Genomic DNA, 15,609 nt, shown 5'->3' with positions numbered 1-15,609 from the left:
GTTCGGATTTCAGGTGTAAGTACAATTATTATATGCATACCTTAGGAGATTGTTTCCATACTTAAACAAATAACCCACTATGATAAGGTATTCCTGTGATTTGAAATCAAATAAATCTACACCTACTTTATAGGTATTATTTTGTAATCATAATTTTAAAGAACTATCTTTAAAATTATTCCACCTATAAGTATGTAAGACAATGGATACATTGACATACTTACTTCTCAATGTCGATAAGTATTTATATTGGACCAATATACAGACTAACTCCCGGTTTCCAATGTATCATATCTGCAGTCTCTGTTCCTTCACTCTCATAGTTTGCTGAGATGGCAATCTGACATAACCGGAGAGGGATCAGGCGCAGGACCAACGGCTTTACGTGCTTAGCAAAAACGTATTGGATCCAGAAAAAAGCAAAGGAAAATTCCAATTTGCGTATTTAGTTCTCTTTTATTGTTAACATTACGAATGTGACCTTTTATTATGCTTGACGACTTGTAAAAGTAGAATCACAACATGTCATATCTTGCACATGGTACTTAATGCCTCTGGCGAGAATTTAATTGAGACCAATTAATGCGTTTCGGGGCTAATTTATGACCATCTTCTTTCTTATAAGCGCGCGATATTTTTTTAATTAAGTAGGTATGCCTGGTTTCATATAAGTACTAATTGTAAGTATGCATTTACTATGATTCTCTGCATACATCCATGGAAAAGACAAAAAGATACTTATCACAAACGTGACTCGTTAAATTATATCCTATAAGTAGGTTTGTAGCTTTAGATATTATGTACGTTTATATATTTATAGACCCAATACAAAGAACACTTCAATATTACGTAAAAGCCAATATTCAACAAATTATTAGCAACCATCCACAGATTTATTCTATTAGATAAATCACAGAATGTTTTTTTCTTTAGAAATGTAGTGTCAATCACATGGACGATGAAATTTTGGGATATTCTAAGTGAATAATTTGCCAATAATGTACTTATCCTATATGCCCATTTCTTTTCCAGAGCTAGAGTATTTTATCCTAACTTTAAATTAATATTTAATATAAAGCATGATTTAAATACTTCTTATTCTTGATAACCAGTCAGAATATAAAGTGTCAGTCATAATTCTTTAAAATGAGAAATATCTACTTATGTCCTGCTATATTTTTTTGAAAATACGATTGAAATTTGGTATTACGTAAAAATAATTAATATAATAAATATATACATATTAAAATATGATCAAAATATCTCTCTCCCACAAGATAATATTATTAATACTTTTATTTATCATGTAGACTAGACAGTAGGTAGTAGGTACCTACACAAGTCAAAAAGTGAGTGCATTAATTGCACCTCTGCCTACCCCTTTGGGATTAAGAGCCTTTGATATGTGTATTTAGGGGATTAATGAAATCTTTGAATGAAACATAACTTTCTTCTGGAATACTTGGTCCTTAAATAGATGGCTAAACTTTGACATCAAAACAGATTATGTGGTAATGTACCCAAAAATTATACTTACTTAATATACAAACGCCCAATTCTAGTATTCTATCCAAACATTGATACAAGAAATAGAAACAATCTGTAAGTAAACAACAATAGTTGTTAATAGTATGTTTTTAAAATACATTGGGAAAACTCACAATCAAATGGACAATTTCTATTTTTAACCTTTTATTTAATTAGTAAACACTACTACAAAAAAGTATATCGGACATTACCATAAGTGTATAATATTTTTGTATACAATATTTTGATTTAGAAAGATCAAATCTTTAATAATGATATATAAGCACCATTAATATAAGGTGAAAAAAAAATGTATTTTTTCACAGAACAGGATAATCATAATTATAAATATTATAGATTACTTTAGACAAATTACTTTTATTACAATATTTTATTAATATGAGATTGATGCAAATTTTTTCAATAATACATCATACTACAGAGAATATATCTATTGAATTGAATAAGTGTTTAATTATAATAATTATAACATTACTTACTAAAGGTTAATGTTCAGCAGCTGCATACTATAACATGTAATAGTCTATTGCTACATAGGTAATTCAACACACAAAAGCTATATTATCTGTCAAATAGAATTATAATGTACTTAATAATTGTGGACATGATTAGTTGCATTGACTTGCAATATTTATTAATATGCGAATAATGTGAATCTTTCTACTATAACATAATAATATGAAGAACACCATAAACCTGAATATAATTATTAAATTGAATAAAAATGATTCTAATAATTATAAACATTACTTTTTTTATTTCTTAATGGGAGAATAAGGTGAACCTCTTCTAATATATTATGCAATTCACTAGTATTCATATCACTTGCTAAATTTAATAAAAATGTTTATAATTATAATTAATACCCATCCTATACCACAGCTTATAGTCTACAAAATTGTCCAAAGTGTTCACTGAACGTTAACATCTTCTAGATGTTGAAAGGTAAGTGTCTGATCATTCTGCATTACTGGTCAATAATGGGTTAATCCAATGAATGCAAAATATCTTGGAAATGTGGACAAATCGCTCAAGTTATCATTCTGACAACTTCATGCTCTTTGCTCTATTACAATTCCAATTGACTCAAAACCTTTTGTAAAGGATAGAGTTATATATCGTCAGAGTTTTGAAGCGTGAGCATGCCCTGGTATTCCATTTCCTTAAACATAATATCTTGGTTCAATGTATGCAATATATCCTGGAATCTTTGACGAAGGGCCAAATTTTCCATTCCTGCAATTTCATGCTGGGTTCTTTGCCTTCTTTGCTTTAATTCTTCTACTTCAGCTTTAAGTTGTTCAATGCGGAATGTCATATTTTCTTTGGACATATCGCGAGATTGGTATTCATCTTCTTCCGATGAAATACCACCACATTTAATGTTATTTGCTGTAGCAGCTGTCACTGAATGACTGTGCCTAGGATAATTTTTGCTGTGAGCTCCTTGTGGGGAATGGAACATGTCAGAGTCAAATTCTATTGGCAGCGAGTCAGGTTTACTTGATGGTTCGCCTAGTCCTAGCATGGAGCTGTTATCCGACAGACGGCTGTCATATGCTGACAGGTGGCTGTCTTCCAATTCCACATTGATGTTTTCATCCTCTAAGTCACTATCGCTCACTGCACCTCCAAATATGTCAACAACATTTGAAGATTCTGGATTTGTTGCATCCGATGTTGATTCACGCTTTACATTGCGTTCAGCTTTTGTTTTCTTTTCGGGTTTGACATGAGCAACAGCACCAAGTTCTTGTTTTGGGTTTTGTTCGTCATCTTCTTTTATGACCTCCCATGTTGTGCTTACTGCTTCATTATCTGCACGCAGCAGCCGCTTTACTTCCTTTTCGATTTCTGGAGCTTCAACATATTTCTTCTTTAGGGTCTTCCTGAAGCGACGCTTACGTATATTCTTTGTTGGTGGAGTAATTCCGTGAGGCCATAAAAATTTCTTGTCGACTTTGTAAGGATCTTTCTTTTTGTTCTTTGCTGGGGACTCTTCCTCCGTGGATGGTTGATCGGGCTCATCTTTGCATATCATCATTTGGCAAATGTCTGCAGCTTTATAGAAGCTCTTATTGTCAATAGTCTTTAGTGACTCTACGATGGTTGGTAAGTCTACAACTTTGGAATGCATTAGCCAATGATCTAAACGTACCTGCCCGTGCCTCATGTCACTATCCATCTGTATGGTGAGCCGATTTTTTAAACTATCTCCTGACTTTAACAATTCCCTGAGCGTCTTTGCTGGTTCTTCAGGAAGCCGCAATACAAATTGCGACTCCAATTCAGTTGGATATTCTGGTTCTCGTTTATCTCTGTTCATCATCTCGGTGTTTAAACAACCAACATTAATGAATCACAAGTTACTTGTATAGTTATTTTACAAATTGAATCCAATGATGTCGAAATGCTAATTCAGCAGATAGCAAAGAAGCAGATAGGTACAGAAATCAGCAGAACTTTCAATCGATAATTAATCTTAATAGTGGTGGGCATAAACTAGTATCTAACTAATCGATTGTTATGCCATCTCGAGATTCGATATCGATTTAGTCAGTATAATGATCGGTAATAAGAGGGAGATGTAGGTATTTATAATGCCGGCGCCACTCATAGCAAAAGTATTTGAACACTTGTTTGAACACATGTGCGGCACGGGTATTTGCGTATTTAACAACACACATAAACAAATATTTGTACAAAGACTTTGCCACACATTTGGACACAGTTACAGACACGGACCAAATTTCAATTTTTATCGCTTTTAAGTGCTTTTAGGTTTCCATATAATCGGTCCTCCTTCAAGCAATCTGATAACTTTGAACGCTTTGATGTGTGGTCGAAAAACCAATACCGAATAGCAAATACGCAAACATTTAAACAAACTTTGTACAAATACGCAAATACCCGCGCCATGCATGAGTTCAAATATTTTTGCTATAAGTGGCGCCGGCATAAATGTTTGCGTTGCGTAAAAAACCCATAAAAATTGAATTTGGTCCGTGTCACCTGGATCAGAATAACAAGTAAATTGTTATCTTCATATCGGAGTTTTTAGTTTATTTTTAGATAGGTACTACTTTTGAATAATTAGTTATATTCACAAATAGTACTGCCTCGGTGGCGTAGTTGTATTGCACGTCCGGTACAATAGCGCTCTGAGGTCCTGGGTTCGAATCCAGGGTCGGGCAAAGTGATATTTGGGTTTTTCTGCTCAGTATCAGCCCGGAGTCTGGAATTTGTGCCCGATATGGCGATAGGCTCGCCCCCTATCACATCATGGGACGGAACATACTTGGCGAAAAGTGGGTGCCTTAGTTGCGCCTCTGCAAACCCCTTCGGGGATAAAATGCGTGATGTTATGTATGTTATGTATGTACAAATAGTACAAGTATACCGCGTTCACAAAATCGCGGTCCATCGTGTTTGTTGTTTCTTTGAATACTAGGAGCAAATTTATTTGCAAAGCAGTGTGGCAGGTCCAGGAAAATGAATAATGGATATATAAAAAAAAAAATCCCCCCAAATAGAATATTATACCAATTATATTAAAAGGTAAACACTCGAATACAACAGGTACTCAAATCAGTACATCACTCATTAGCGCATGCCCAAAGCATAAAATCGTTAAAATAAGGCCAGTATACCTACGACGCTATATACGACGCTACGGTCGCTTAGAGTATTTCACTACACAATAAATTTATCCACTACCCCAGACAATTTGTGCACCTAACTCTGGCCACTTTACTTGCGTGCTCAAATATGAACATTTCTAAAACGTCTAAAACGCGTTATTTATTTTTGCGTTACCTGCTAAAGCATTATAATTTTCACTTGGTGACTTTATTAAAAAGTTAATCATGCGTTGAGATCTCGTGCTTTTCATTTTAATAAGATATTTATGTTATTTTTATACATATAAAGTTACGAAATGAGCATTTCAACGTGGACGTGCTCACGCCGGTCTTTGCATAAAACATAGATACGACTGACGATGCAAGTTGCAACCCCGCGCGGGGTGCGCTTGCACCGGTCCCGATAGCTACTTGTGACGTTGCGGGGTTATTCTCTGGAGTAATAAAACTTATGTACCTTTATTCTTCTGTGATCTTCAAAACTATATAACATTTTGAAATTATGATTTTACTATAAAAAAATATAGGTCTAAATAGACATTAAAATGAAATAAAAACGATTTGGTTACATCATCATATATACCTTTATTATTCGGATAGGTCGATGTTATTGTATGGTTGAAACCGAAATGTTTTTTCTACTTCTTTCCAGTGCTGCCCTATCGATACAACAAGTTTTAATTTATCGAGAATGTCAACTTATATATTATATTCTTGCCTAGAATGTCATCCTGTAAAAAGTTATCGTGTTAGAATCAGGTTAGAATGTCATCCACCATTTTATTTATCTCTATGGTAGTTAGTCCATACGATTCATTTATCTGTGGTGCCAGTGTTGTCAACTTAGTGTGATTATTACTAAAACTGGTGGATTGTCCCCCCAATGTAGCGAAAAAGATAATGGATTAATTTAACATTAGTGGTGATGTGGGGCCTAAGAATGTTATAAGTATGATACATTTATACTAATGCCGAGATGTTTTGGTCACGTCTAAAGGATGGATGAAAACCGATTAAAGGAATAGTGAATACAGATGGATAGTGTGGCTGGAACGACGCGGTGCGGCGCGGCGTGCCCGGTGAGATCATATGTATGTACTATGTACAATGTACTAAAAGAACTACCAATGTACCCAAAGAGCAAGATTGTAGCATGTGTCACTCATTAAACTGTACCTATTCCAATAGGGGAGGGCGTGAGTGTATGTATGTCGACTAAAATATATTACGTACACATTTTGCAAAAAAAACTGGCAACATTGCTGGCTGGCTGTTCGTGTGGGGTGTATTGAGTGCGAATTGCGGAATGTGGACTCTACGTTAATTAATTATTTGTCTCTGTTGCGGACTGTCGATTCAGCCTTCAGGCTTTCCGTATTATAAATGCTCTTCTCTTCAGGCAGTGTATTGCTATCCGAGCCAAAGATTCTATTGAAGAGTAATTAGACTTACATTAAATTGCTTACAGTATCCTTTTCAAGAAACGTACTCGCCCAAGAGTATCTTTAATCACATTGACTAGGATCGCTCCTCGGGACTCTGCATATTTATTCATCGTAGCAGAAAGTAGTAAGCTGATTGATCACTGCTACTACAGAGCTACGTAACTACAAATACGCATAATCTGCACTTTCAAACATGGAATTTAAAATGCACGAATATACTCATGTTTTAGTTGGAAAAATAAGTGCTGATTTTAAACATAATGTTGAGGACAATGTAGATTTTGATGATGCCCGACGCCAACACGATTGCTACCTTCGGCTGCTGAGAGAATTGAACGTAGATGTAATTGAACTAGATTTTGAAGGTTCTATGCGCGAAAACCTGTTTCTTGAAGACATGGCAGTTATATGCCATGGCATCGCGTTATTGCCGAAACCAAAGTCGGACATTAGTGCCCAGAACGTAAGTCTGTACCTATTTTTACGTTTTGTGAATATAATTATATTATGGTTTGATATGCTGGTGACATTGAATTATGCTAAGCTGTAAGGTTTTCCTATTGCGTCTCCTCGTAGTGCGTCATTCGCCATGTTGGGGAGGATCAGTTTTAAGGTGGTAGCTCAAGGTCCATTTTCATACATTTTGTTTCGGCTTTAATTTAATATGACGAAATTTTAAAGGCCGAAATATCCATGATTATTAATTATTTTTACGTTTTTCTTTCAACTGCGAGAACTAATCACTAACTAGACGTGAATTTAAATTCTTTACTTGCCAATACTTGTTTAGTTACCCAGATTAAAGCCGAAACAAAATGTATGAAAATGGACCTTGAGCTACCACCCTAAGTATTATAGATCAAGAATACTATACCTATTGCAGCTGTAATAAACTTGCCTTTACTGATAACTTTCAGTACAGATAATGGTTCCTTTTTTAACCACTGGGTCATAAATATATTTTTGATTAACAATCTAAAAATTAACTGAAGAATTAGAGGCAATGCATACTTATGTATTTTTAGTTTGAAAATGCGGTTACAGTAGTGGTAATTTATGGAAAAACATTCAATTAGGAACAATAATTATTAAGGTTAGTTCAGTGAATATTATTTAATAATGAATGTTTTACATTGCACATAGTAAGTGCTAAAAACATCCACATGATGTATTTTATAGGTGTTTGTGACATCTGTGTTAAAAATCTATCCAACTATAAAAGGCCCTAAATTGCTATAGGCACTATGAGTGCCAATTATACTTCAGCATCATCTACTTGTAAAATTTTAATATTTATCATTGGAGCAAATTACTGTTCCTTATAAAATTGTTCCTTTTAAAAAGTTCTTACAAAAAACTATAATAGGACATCCCTGGCTGTATCTGCCTGCCTGTCCGAATGTGATAAATTCAAAAATACCCAACAGATTTAGATGAAATTTGGTATGGGTGTAATGGAGAATCTGGAAAAGTCATAGGCTACGTTCTATTCTGGCAAAATATATAGTGGGACTTTTATTCCGGAAAACTCTTTCACGCCTGCAACACTGCAAACTAAAACTTGTGCACCAGAAATTCTGAGAAGACATGAATCTTCTTAGAACATGATATTATTTGCTTTACAAGTACCACCAACTCTTTACATTTACACGGGCAAGCAATAAGGCAACTATTACACAAATCTCATAATTGTACAGCAACTTAGAAACACAAAATTTTCATATCAATAAATCAATAAGATATAGTTTATGTAATGTGCACATGTGTTATAATAGAATAAAAGTTAATTCTTTTTTGGATTGCCGTCAGCAGTTGCTTTAATTTGTAATGCCAAATCTATGAATGCTGCAAAAAAAATGAAGACAGTTTTCTAAGATTTTTTCCTTCAGCCACAGCTTTTAAAGTACATTCTTTTAAAGGTTCCACTCATAAATCACATTTTGCTTAGTTCATGACAAATGACATCAGTATTTTGTTGAGTAAAAATATTAAACATCATTAATTATCATATTGTATCATATTGATATTTTTATGATGCTTGCTGGTTTTAAATGAAATAAATATTTTAGTAAAGGTTAGCCTCTGTATTCAGAGACATTTTTTATCTAAGGATGGAGCAAAGTTGTGATAACAAGTCTGTTTCTCAGTGCTGACGGCATGGTAACCTTCGTAGTGCTTAGACGTAGGAATGTTGTGATTGGCTTATATGGTTGTATCTGAAAATTAGCCAATCACAACAGACCTATGTCTGTTTCTCAGTGCCATTCGGCATGCATATACTGAGAAACAGACTTTTTATCACAGCATTACTCTGACTTTAGATAAAAAACGTCTATGAATATGGGGGTAGGAAAATAAACATTAGGTTATTGTATCACACTTCATTTATCTCACAAATACAAAAGGCAATAATAATAATAAGCAGTCACTTCAAGGTAGTGTTCTGTGAGACTTTAGTATTACTCCAGTGAAGACTATGTATGTTATCTATACTTATAATAATGTTATAATATTTTTGTATATATACTATATACTATTTTTACTTTATACTGATGAAGTTACAAATACACATATAACATCGGAATTTAATGACTAATTATTACTATACAATTTATCAAACGTAACAATTACTAAAATGCTAATGAATGCCTAACCAACCATATAGGCATATCATTGAAATTGTATGCAATGACAATACTAGAATTTATTAATTACAGTGACTTCAGTTGTGTGGAATGTATGGGTAAATAATAATTCTTGCATTACTAATATTTTCTACGTGAATATAATATTAAAACCTTGTAACAATTTTTTATCATTTGTTTAATATTAACAAAATAACAGACATATTATTGTGTGTGGATGTTGAATTGCAAGCACAAAACCCCTTAATTTATCTAATAAATATAATGTACTGTAACTGAACCCTTGTTAATTGTACTAAGTACATACAAGTCATGTATGAAGGAATGTTGTAACATTAGTGTTATTACAATGTAGATTTTATGGAGTTTTATTTGGATTATTGTGTCCATATGGGTTGAATTAAATTGAATTGGTTTTTGTAGACTGTTAAAAGTGTTTGATTAATATTGGTTTTTAGAATTATTCATAAATTTTATATCATTTCATATCATACATAATATATTCCTTTTCAAGCATTACGGCCATCTTTACCATACTGTGTAGTATGGTAATGACGCTTAAATCCACAAGTGGCTATGAATTAGATTGTCCTTGTTTCTTATCAAATTGACCCTCAGCTTGACTTCTCGACCAAAGGGGCATGATAGTTCCTTTTTAGTACTACTAAATGTTATATATTTGAATGGTTGTCTTTCTGTATAGATATTTTTTTTTTATTTAATTGTGATAAGTTGCAGCACTGTTAGTTTTCAAGATTAAAAGCCAAATTATAATATTTTGGGTGCATAATATTTGTAGTTCGAATTATATTTGCGAAATTTATTTCTTTGTATATTGTTCTAGATGAAACTGCTTAAAAAGGTGCTGAAGGAAGACCTCGGGCAGACTATTATCGATCAACTCGATCCAGAGGCAAGCATTTGCTGTTCAGATGTCCTGTTTACGGGTCAGTATAAATTAGTCATAATTAATTTGGGTCGGAACATTATGCTCTTATTACGTCATGCGTGCATATAAATAATTATTTTAATGCTATTATTGTACAATGGGGAAAAATATGTCACATTAATGTTTTTAGGGCGCGAGTTTTTTGTGGGCATCTCCGATACAACTAACGAAGCTGGGGCTAGTGCTGTCGCAGAAGCGTACCCAGAGTTCCCCTGCACTCCTATTAAGGTATAATAGAATTTAAATAAGATTTAAGTTTTTTGAAGTACACACTGCACAAGTGCTATAAGATCTAATATGTTAAAAAAATATCTGTTCAATCTGTTAAGTATGTAAGTTAAATCGATTGGTACACAATATACATGATTTAAATAAATCTAAACACATACTTTGCGAATAATTTCTTAAATATTAAACACTGCATTATCACTTTACTTTTCAGGTGTCTAAGGGAGCCGGAAATCTGAAGAAATACATTACCGTTGCTGGGCCTGACATCCTTTGTGTTGGAGCCAGTAAGGAAGCCAAGGAACTACTGAAGAGAATGGAGAGGGAGGCAAATTTTTCCTACCAAACGCTTACTGTGCCTGAGGATGAAGCATCCAACTGCCTTTACATTAATGGCACGCTCATACATCGCGCTATTGAAGAAATACCTGAAGCGTTTAAGGTAATAAACAGTATTATACATGGTGACTGAAAATATGCCTTATTTCCGATATGTGTGTACATTTGGTCAAAATCAATGGATTTTGGGATGTGAAAATTTATACAGAACACAACTTTCAATTAAAGTGGGGTGCATGTTTTGTTATAATATGTTCGCTGGTCTATTTTCATTGGAACTTGAGTGCCATTGGCTATTTATTTTGTTTGTCTCTATTTCTTTAGCCGAAGTTTCAAGTTTAAGGATCTATTATTTGTTGCATCAGTCTTGGGTCCTCAGAGAGTTACCACTATGTAATCCGAAAACTGTAAATGTGATATGTTATTTTCATGCATGCATATCCTGATGGTATGCCATGTTAATTTTCTAAAAATGCACTCTAGAATTGTGACAAAAAGTTTAGGAAAGAGTGGCTCTCATGGCAATCGAGAAGTATATTATATATATTTCTCGATTTTTAATGTATACTAGTTGATGCGACAGACGTCCAGACTTAACTATTAATTTGCAGCACGCATTCCGTCAATCGCTGAAATTAACTTTTCTTAAATTTTCTAACATTCCGCTCAACTTCCTTAATTTTTTCATTCATAAGATCTTTTTCCTGACAATAACAAACACAACAACAAAAAATAGTGAAATCGGTCCAGCCGTTCACGCGTGATGGCGTGACCAAGGGAAATAGGAATTCATTTTTATATATATAGATAGATTATTATGTGGTAAACTGTGGCCTAAGTTCAACAGTGGACTACATGCGGCTACTAATGATAATGATGTGGTAATTTTGTGTTATTATATTATAAGTTTCATATTAAGTGTAAAATTTCAGGTGTTTTGTGAGAAAATCGACTTTGCCAGAAGATCGATTTGTTTCTCCGAGCTGGCCAAACTGCAGATGGGGCTCAGCACCTGCTGCCTGTTGGTGAGGAAGCCTTAAAGAGTTGTCATGATAAGCAATACAGTATTTGTTTTCTAAGTCTAGCCTTAAACGTACAAAGCCAATGCTTTATTACTATTGCAAAAGCTAAACAAATTTTTCACTAGATCTGATTATTTTTCACATGCTTTTGGTGTATCATGTCTGTTAAAGCACAGACTGCGAAATTTCGAATTTATCTTAGACAGATATAATTATACTTATAAAGCTGTTGTACGGAAGAAAGTTATACGCGGCATTGAGGATGCCATTTTAAATTACCTTTTAAACAAAGGCATAATATGTTTACATATACTATACTTACCTCATATAAATTCCATTCCCTAAATATCAAGACTGATTCCGTAATAGTTATAATATTGCAATGTTTATTACAAATTTTCAAATAGCATTCCCACGTTTAGATATTAATTAGTATTCCAATAATATATTCGTAGTTTTTAAATAGGTATAATATTATGATGTTTGTTATGTTTGACATTTATTGATATACATAAAATATGAATATATAATGTGTATGATCTAGCTAAAAAAAATCATTTTGTGCACCATACTATTGTACTATGTTAACACGAAAACACATTATACGTTAAAAATGTTAAAAATGAATAACAAAAGTTCTGATTGTAATAAAAACTATAACAAATTTTATTTCATATTACTATATTGTTGTTAGACTTAAGCTTCAATTGTTTTTGTTTTGTGTAATTAGTGTGATCTTTTTTACTATACGAGTATATATATTTTTTTTGTTATTGAGCACAAGATATTATAATAGAACTGAGTTCTTTATATACCGCCGCACAATCTGATTATCATATGTTGTCGCAAATATGTAAGTATAATAATTTTATTTTGAGCCCTGTGTCTAATTAGTTTAATATAGTGATAAATCATCAAAAGATACATATTTTTTCCATTAGTAGACTTTGAATCAAATTTAAACTTTTAATATATACTAAAATATGTAGTTCAAAAAATTCAAACTCTCTTTCAAAATATTCGAGTATATTCTGTTTGTGTAATAAAAGGAAAAATGATAACCAAAACGAACCTTTAAAACCAAGCCATTTATTTTTTGTTTGGGTACAGACAGAGATTAAAGTTTCTATCATCTAAATTTTCGTTTCCATTCTTACGACACATAAAACTTATCTCTGGGTATATATTCCACATCTGTTATTTTTCCCAAAATATATAGTGTTATAAATATGGGATTACTAAATTTACTCGGACATAGTGGAACAAGGCCAAAGATTTTTTTATTTACTGTACTTGCCTTAGATACCAGAATATTATAGATATTTGGATCACTCAATAAAATTTCCTCCTCTGTACAATAAATATATTGGATATTGCATGCCTTCATAAGAGCCTTTAATGTTGAAATAGATTTTTTAAGAATTTGTCTTCAAATTAACAATGTATCTCATTTTGATATTTAAATATATTAATTAATATAATAAGTATTTTCCAGAATCTTTGAATTTCTGTGATTGTTTTGCAGAAATGTAAAGTATTTCTATGATATTATGTAGTACTGTAATATTTATATTTTATAGATTGCTTAAAGCAGTTGTGTTAGCACATATTATTATATGCACCTTTGCATTCCCTGACTAGTATTAATATCGATATATTACTTAGATATATTATATGTTGTAGACACATTCTTATTGTGTTGTGATGTTGTGATAGCTATAAACAACACATGCTTGTGATAATGTATTATTACTGAGACCTGTTTATAAGAATCTGTACTAGCTGCCTTTTTGGTGTTTGTTGATTGGCGAAAAATAAATACAATATTACTTATAACTGCCTTCTGCGGAATAGGACGGTTTTTCGAACACAAACTAAAACTAATGAAACTAAGAGATATTCTTACAAAAGCACCAAAGTATCAAAAGTGATTAACCAAGTACAATAATTAAAAGTACATGCATAATTAATTAATGTTACATAAAATGTATCATCCATGTAACATGAAATATGGTAAGCAGGTAAGTATATTGTGAGAATGGGAATATAAAAGTAAATAAAACTGATTAAGTTGTGGTCTAGATTATATTGCCCTATTGTTACTGATAATGAAAATTTTAAAGGTAAATATGTGACTTAAAATTGATTGTGGTTGTTTATAAAACTGTCAATCGATTTAAACTTTGTGTGCCTATTGCCTAATGTTTGTCAAATGTATATGGAAACACAATATACAATTATTAAAATTCATTTTCATACCTGATTATATTCGGTAAATATAAAAATATTATGGTTCAGTAAATCATATTTAAAGTTATCTAATTATAATAAATAGGCGAGATATAATATCTACGTGAAAGTTCATCGGCGTTATGTTATTGGATATTGAATAATTATTGCAAATAAATAAGGTCGTGGTAACAATTTTTACCAATAATGCTACTTTTCTTAATGTATCGACGCATAATGCATTCTTATTGTATTTATCCTGCAAAAATATTTTGTTTGGTGAGAAAATAAATGAACCTACCAACAAGTATTGTACTGTCTTTTATTTCTAAAAGTAGTTTACCTGCACCACTGGTGCCATGGAACTTTGTGCCCGAAATTATATATCGTTCAGGATTCACACACGCTTCTTATTTTTTTCCAGGTAATTTTTCGTAAAGCCCTTAAAGTGTACGTAATGAGCAGTCAGCAGTAGGATAACTTGATATCATAAGCTATTTGTCACCAAGAGCCCCATTAATGTGGATCCCGTGTCACGGGTTTTTTTTTTTTTTTCCAAATTGGTCTAAAAGGAAATGTAGTTCTATTTAATATGTGAAATAGTGGAGTTGGGTAGGGAAGAAGGGGCGAGCAGGTTCCGCTATTTGATACGTTGCCTAACCGCCCCCGCTTTGAACTAATTACAGTCAGCTCCGGGGGATCCTGCGATTTGATACTGGTATCCCCCATGAGTTGCTGCAGGGACCAATAGATGGAAAAGGGGAGGGAAGTGGGAATATGTTCGCCTTACACCGGTGTCTATGTAAGTTATTTATATAAATTTGCCCACCGGTGTAGTGCGAGGTTGTTGTTTTTTTAATTGTCTCGGGTTCTCAGGTAAGTATAATATGTACTTGCAGGTGTATATCGCCAATGTCATAATGAAGTTTAGAAAACACTATAACAATACTAGGTAAGTAATTATAAGCTTGCGCGAGGCCCTGTGCAGTTGCTTTGTTCGCCCACCTTCGAAGGCCCGAAGGTCACGGCTGATGTGAATAACTAGACAAATATAATGCGCGCCAGAAATCATAACAAAGTTTTTATTATAAGGGTTTATTTTATTCGCATTTTATAAAAAAAAAGTGCATTAATGAACCGGCAAGTTTTATAGTATTCTGGGTTGGTCTTATGATTAGGTTTATTTTTAAATAAATCTTACGCCCATAATTTCCAGCCTTGGTGGTAGGTAACCCGTAATTATTTTCCCGTAGATATTAAGTACTTACTTACTATACAGGGTTGAAAAAACCTTCAAAGTCCAATATCTTGAAAACGGTTCGTTTTGGGATATGGTGTTTCATAGTGAAAGTAGTCAGAAATGATGGAAACTATAACCTCTTAAAGGATCTAGGTCGACTTAACCTGTAACCCTGTATATTAATCAGATATTCACCCAGAACAATGACAAGCAGATATTCAGACTTGGGATTCAAGAGAGTCAAACTATCTCAAAAAAAAAAACGATAAATATGAGGCCAATATACCTAAAAACAGTTTTTACAACATGTGTAGTATTTAAAG

The 15,609-nt window shown here is 32.9% G+C and overlaps 2 protein-coding genes across 2 annotated transcripts; one reads left to right on the top strand and one right to left on the bottom strand.

The window, feature by feature from the left end:
* Window positions 1-1,675: 1,675 nt before the first annotated feature.
* On the bottom strand, window positions 1,676-4,048 carry LOC115441164 (transcription initiation factor TFIID subunit 7). The gene has a single exon (XM_030165819.2). It carries the CDS (start codon window positions 3,875-3,877, stop codon window positions 2,660-2,662), a length of 1,218 nt encoding a protein of 405 aa, XP_030021679.1. The 5' UTR covers window positions 3,878-4,048; the 3' UTR covers window positions 1,676-2,659.
* A 2,396-nt stretch (window positions 4,049-6,444) lies between these two features.
* LOC115441162 (N(G),N(G)-dimethylarginine dimethylaminohydrolase 1) lies at window positions 6,445-14,356 on the top strand. The gene is made up of 5 exons (XM_030165816.2): window positions 6,445-7,097; window positions 10,124-10,226; window positions 10,359-10,456; window positions 10,671-10,898; window positions 11,728-14,356. Exons 1-5 carry the CDS (start codon window positions 6,828-6,830, stop codon window positions 11,833-11,835), a joined length of 807 nt encoding a protein of 268 aa, XP_030021676.1. The 5' UTR covers window positions 6,445-6,827; the 3' UTR covers window positions 11,836-14,356.
* Window positions 14,357-15,609: the final 1,253 nt, after the last annotated feature.

The sequence above is a fragment of the Manduca sexta genome, chromosome 27, assembly GCF_014839805.1.
Source record: "Manduca sexta isolate Smith_Timp_Sample1 chromosome 27, JHU_Msex_v1.0, whole genome shotgun sequence".
In the NCBI taxonomy this organism is placed as follows: Eukaryota; Metazoa; Arthropoda; class Insecta; order Lepidoptera; family Sphingidae; genus Manduca; species Manduca sexta.
The sequence above is the reverse complement of the archived record's forward strand: the minus strand, read 5'-3'. Positions and strand labels throughout refer to the sequence as shown.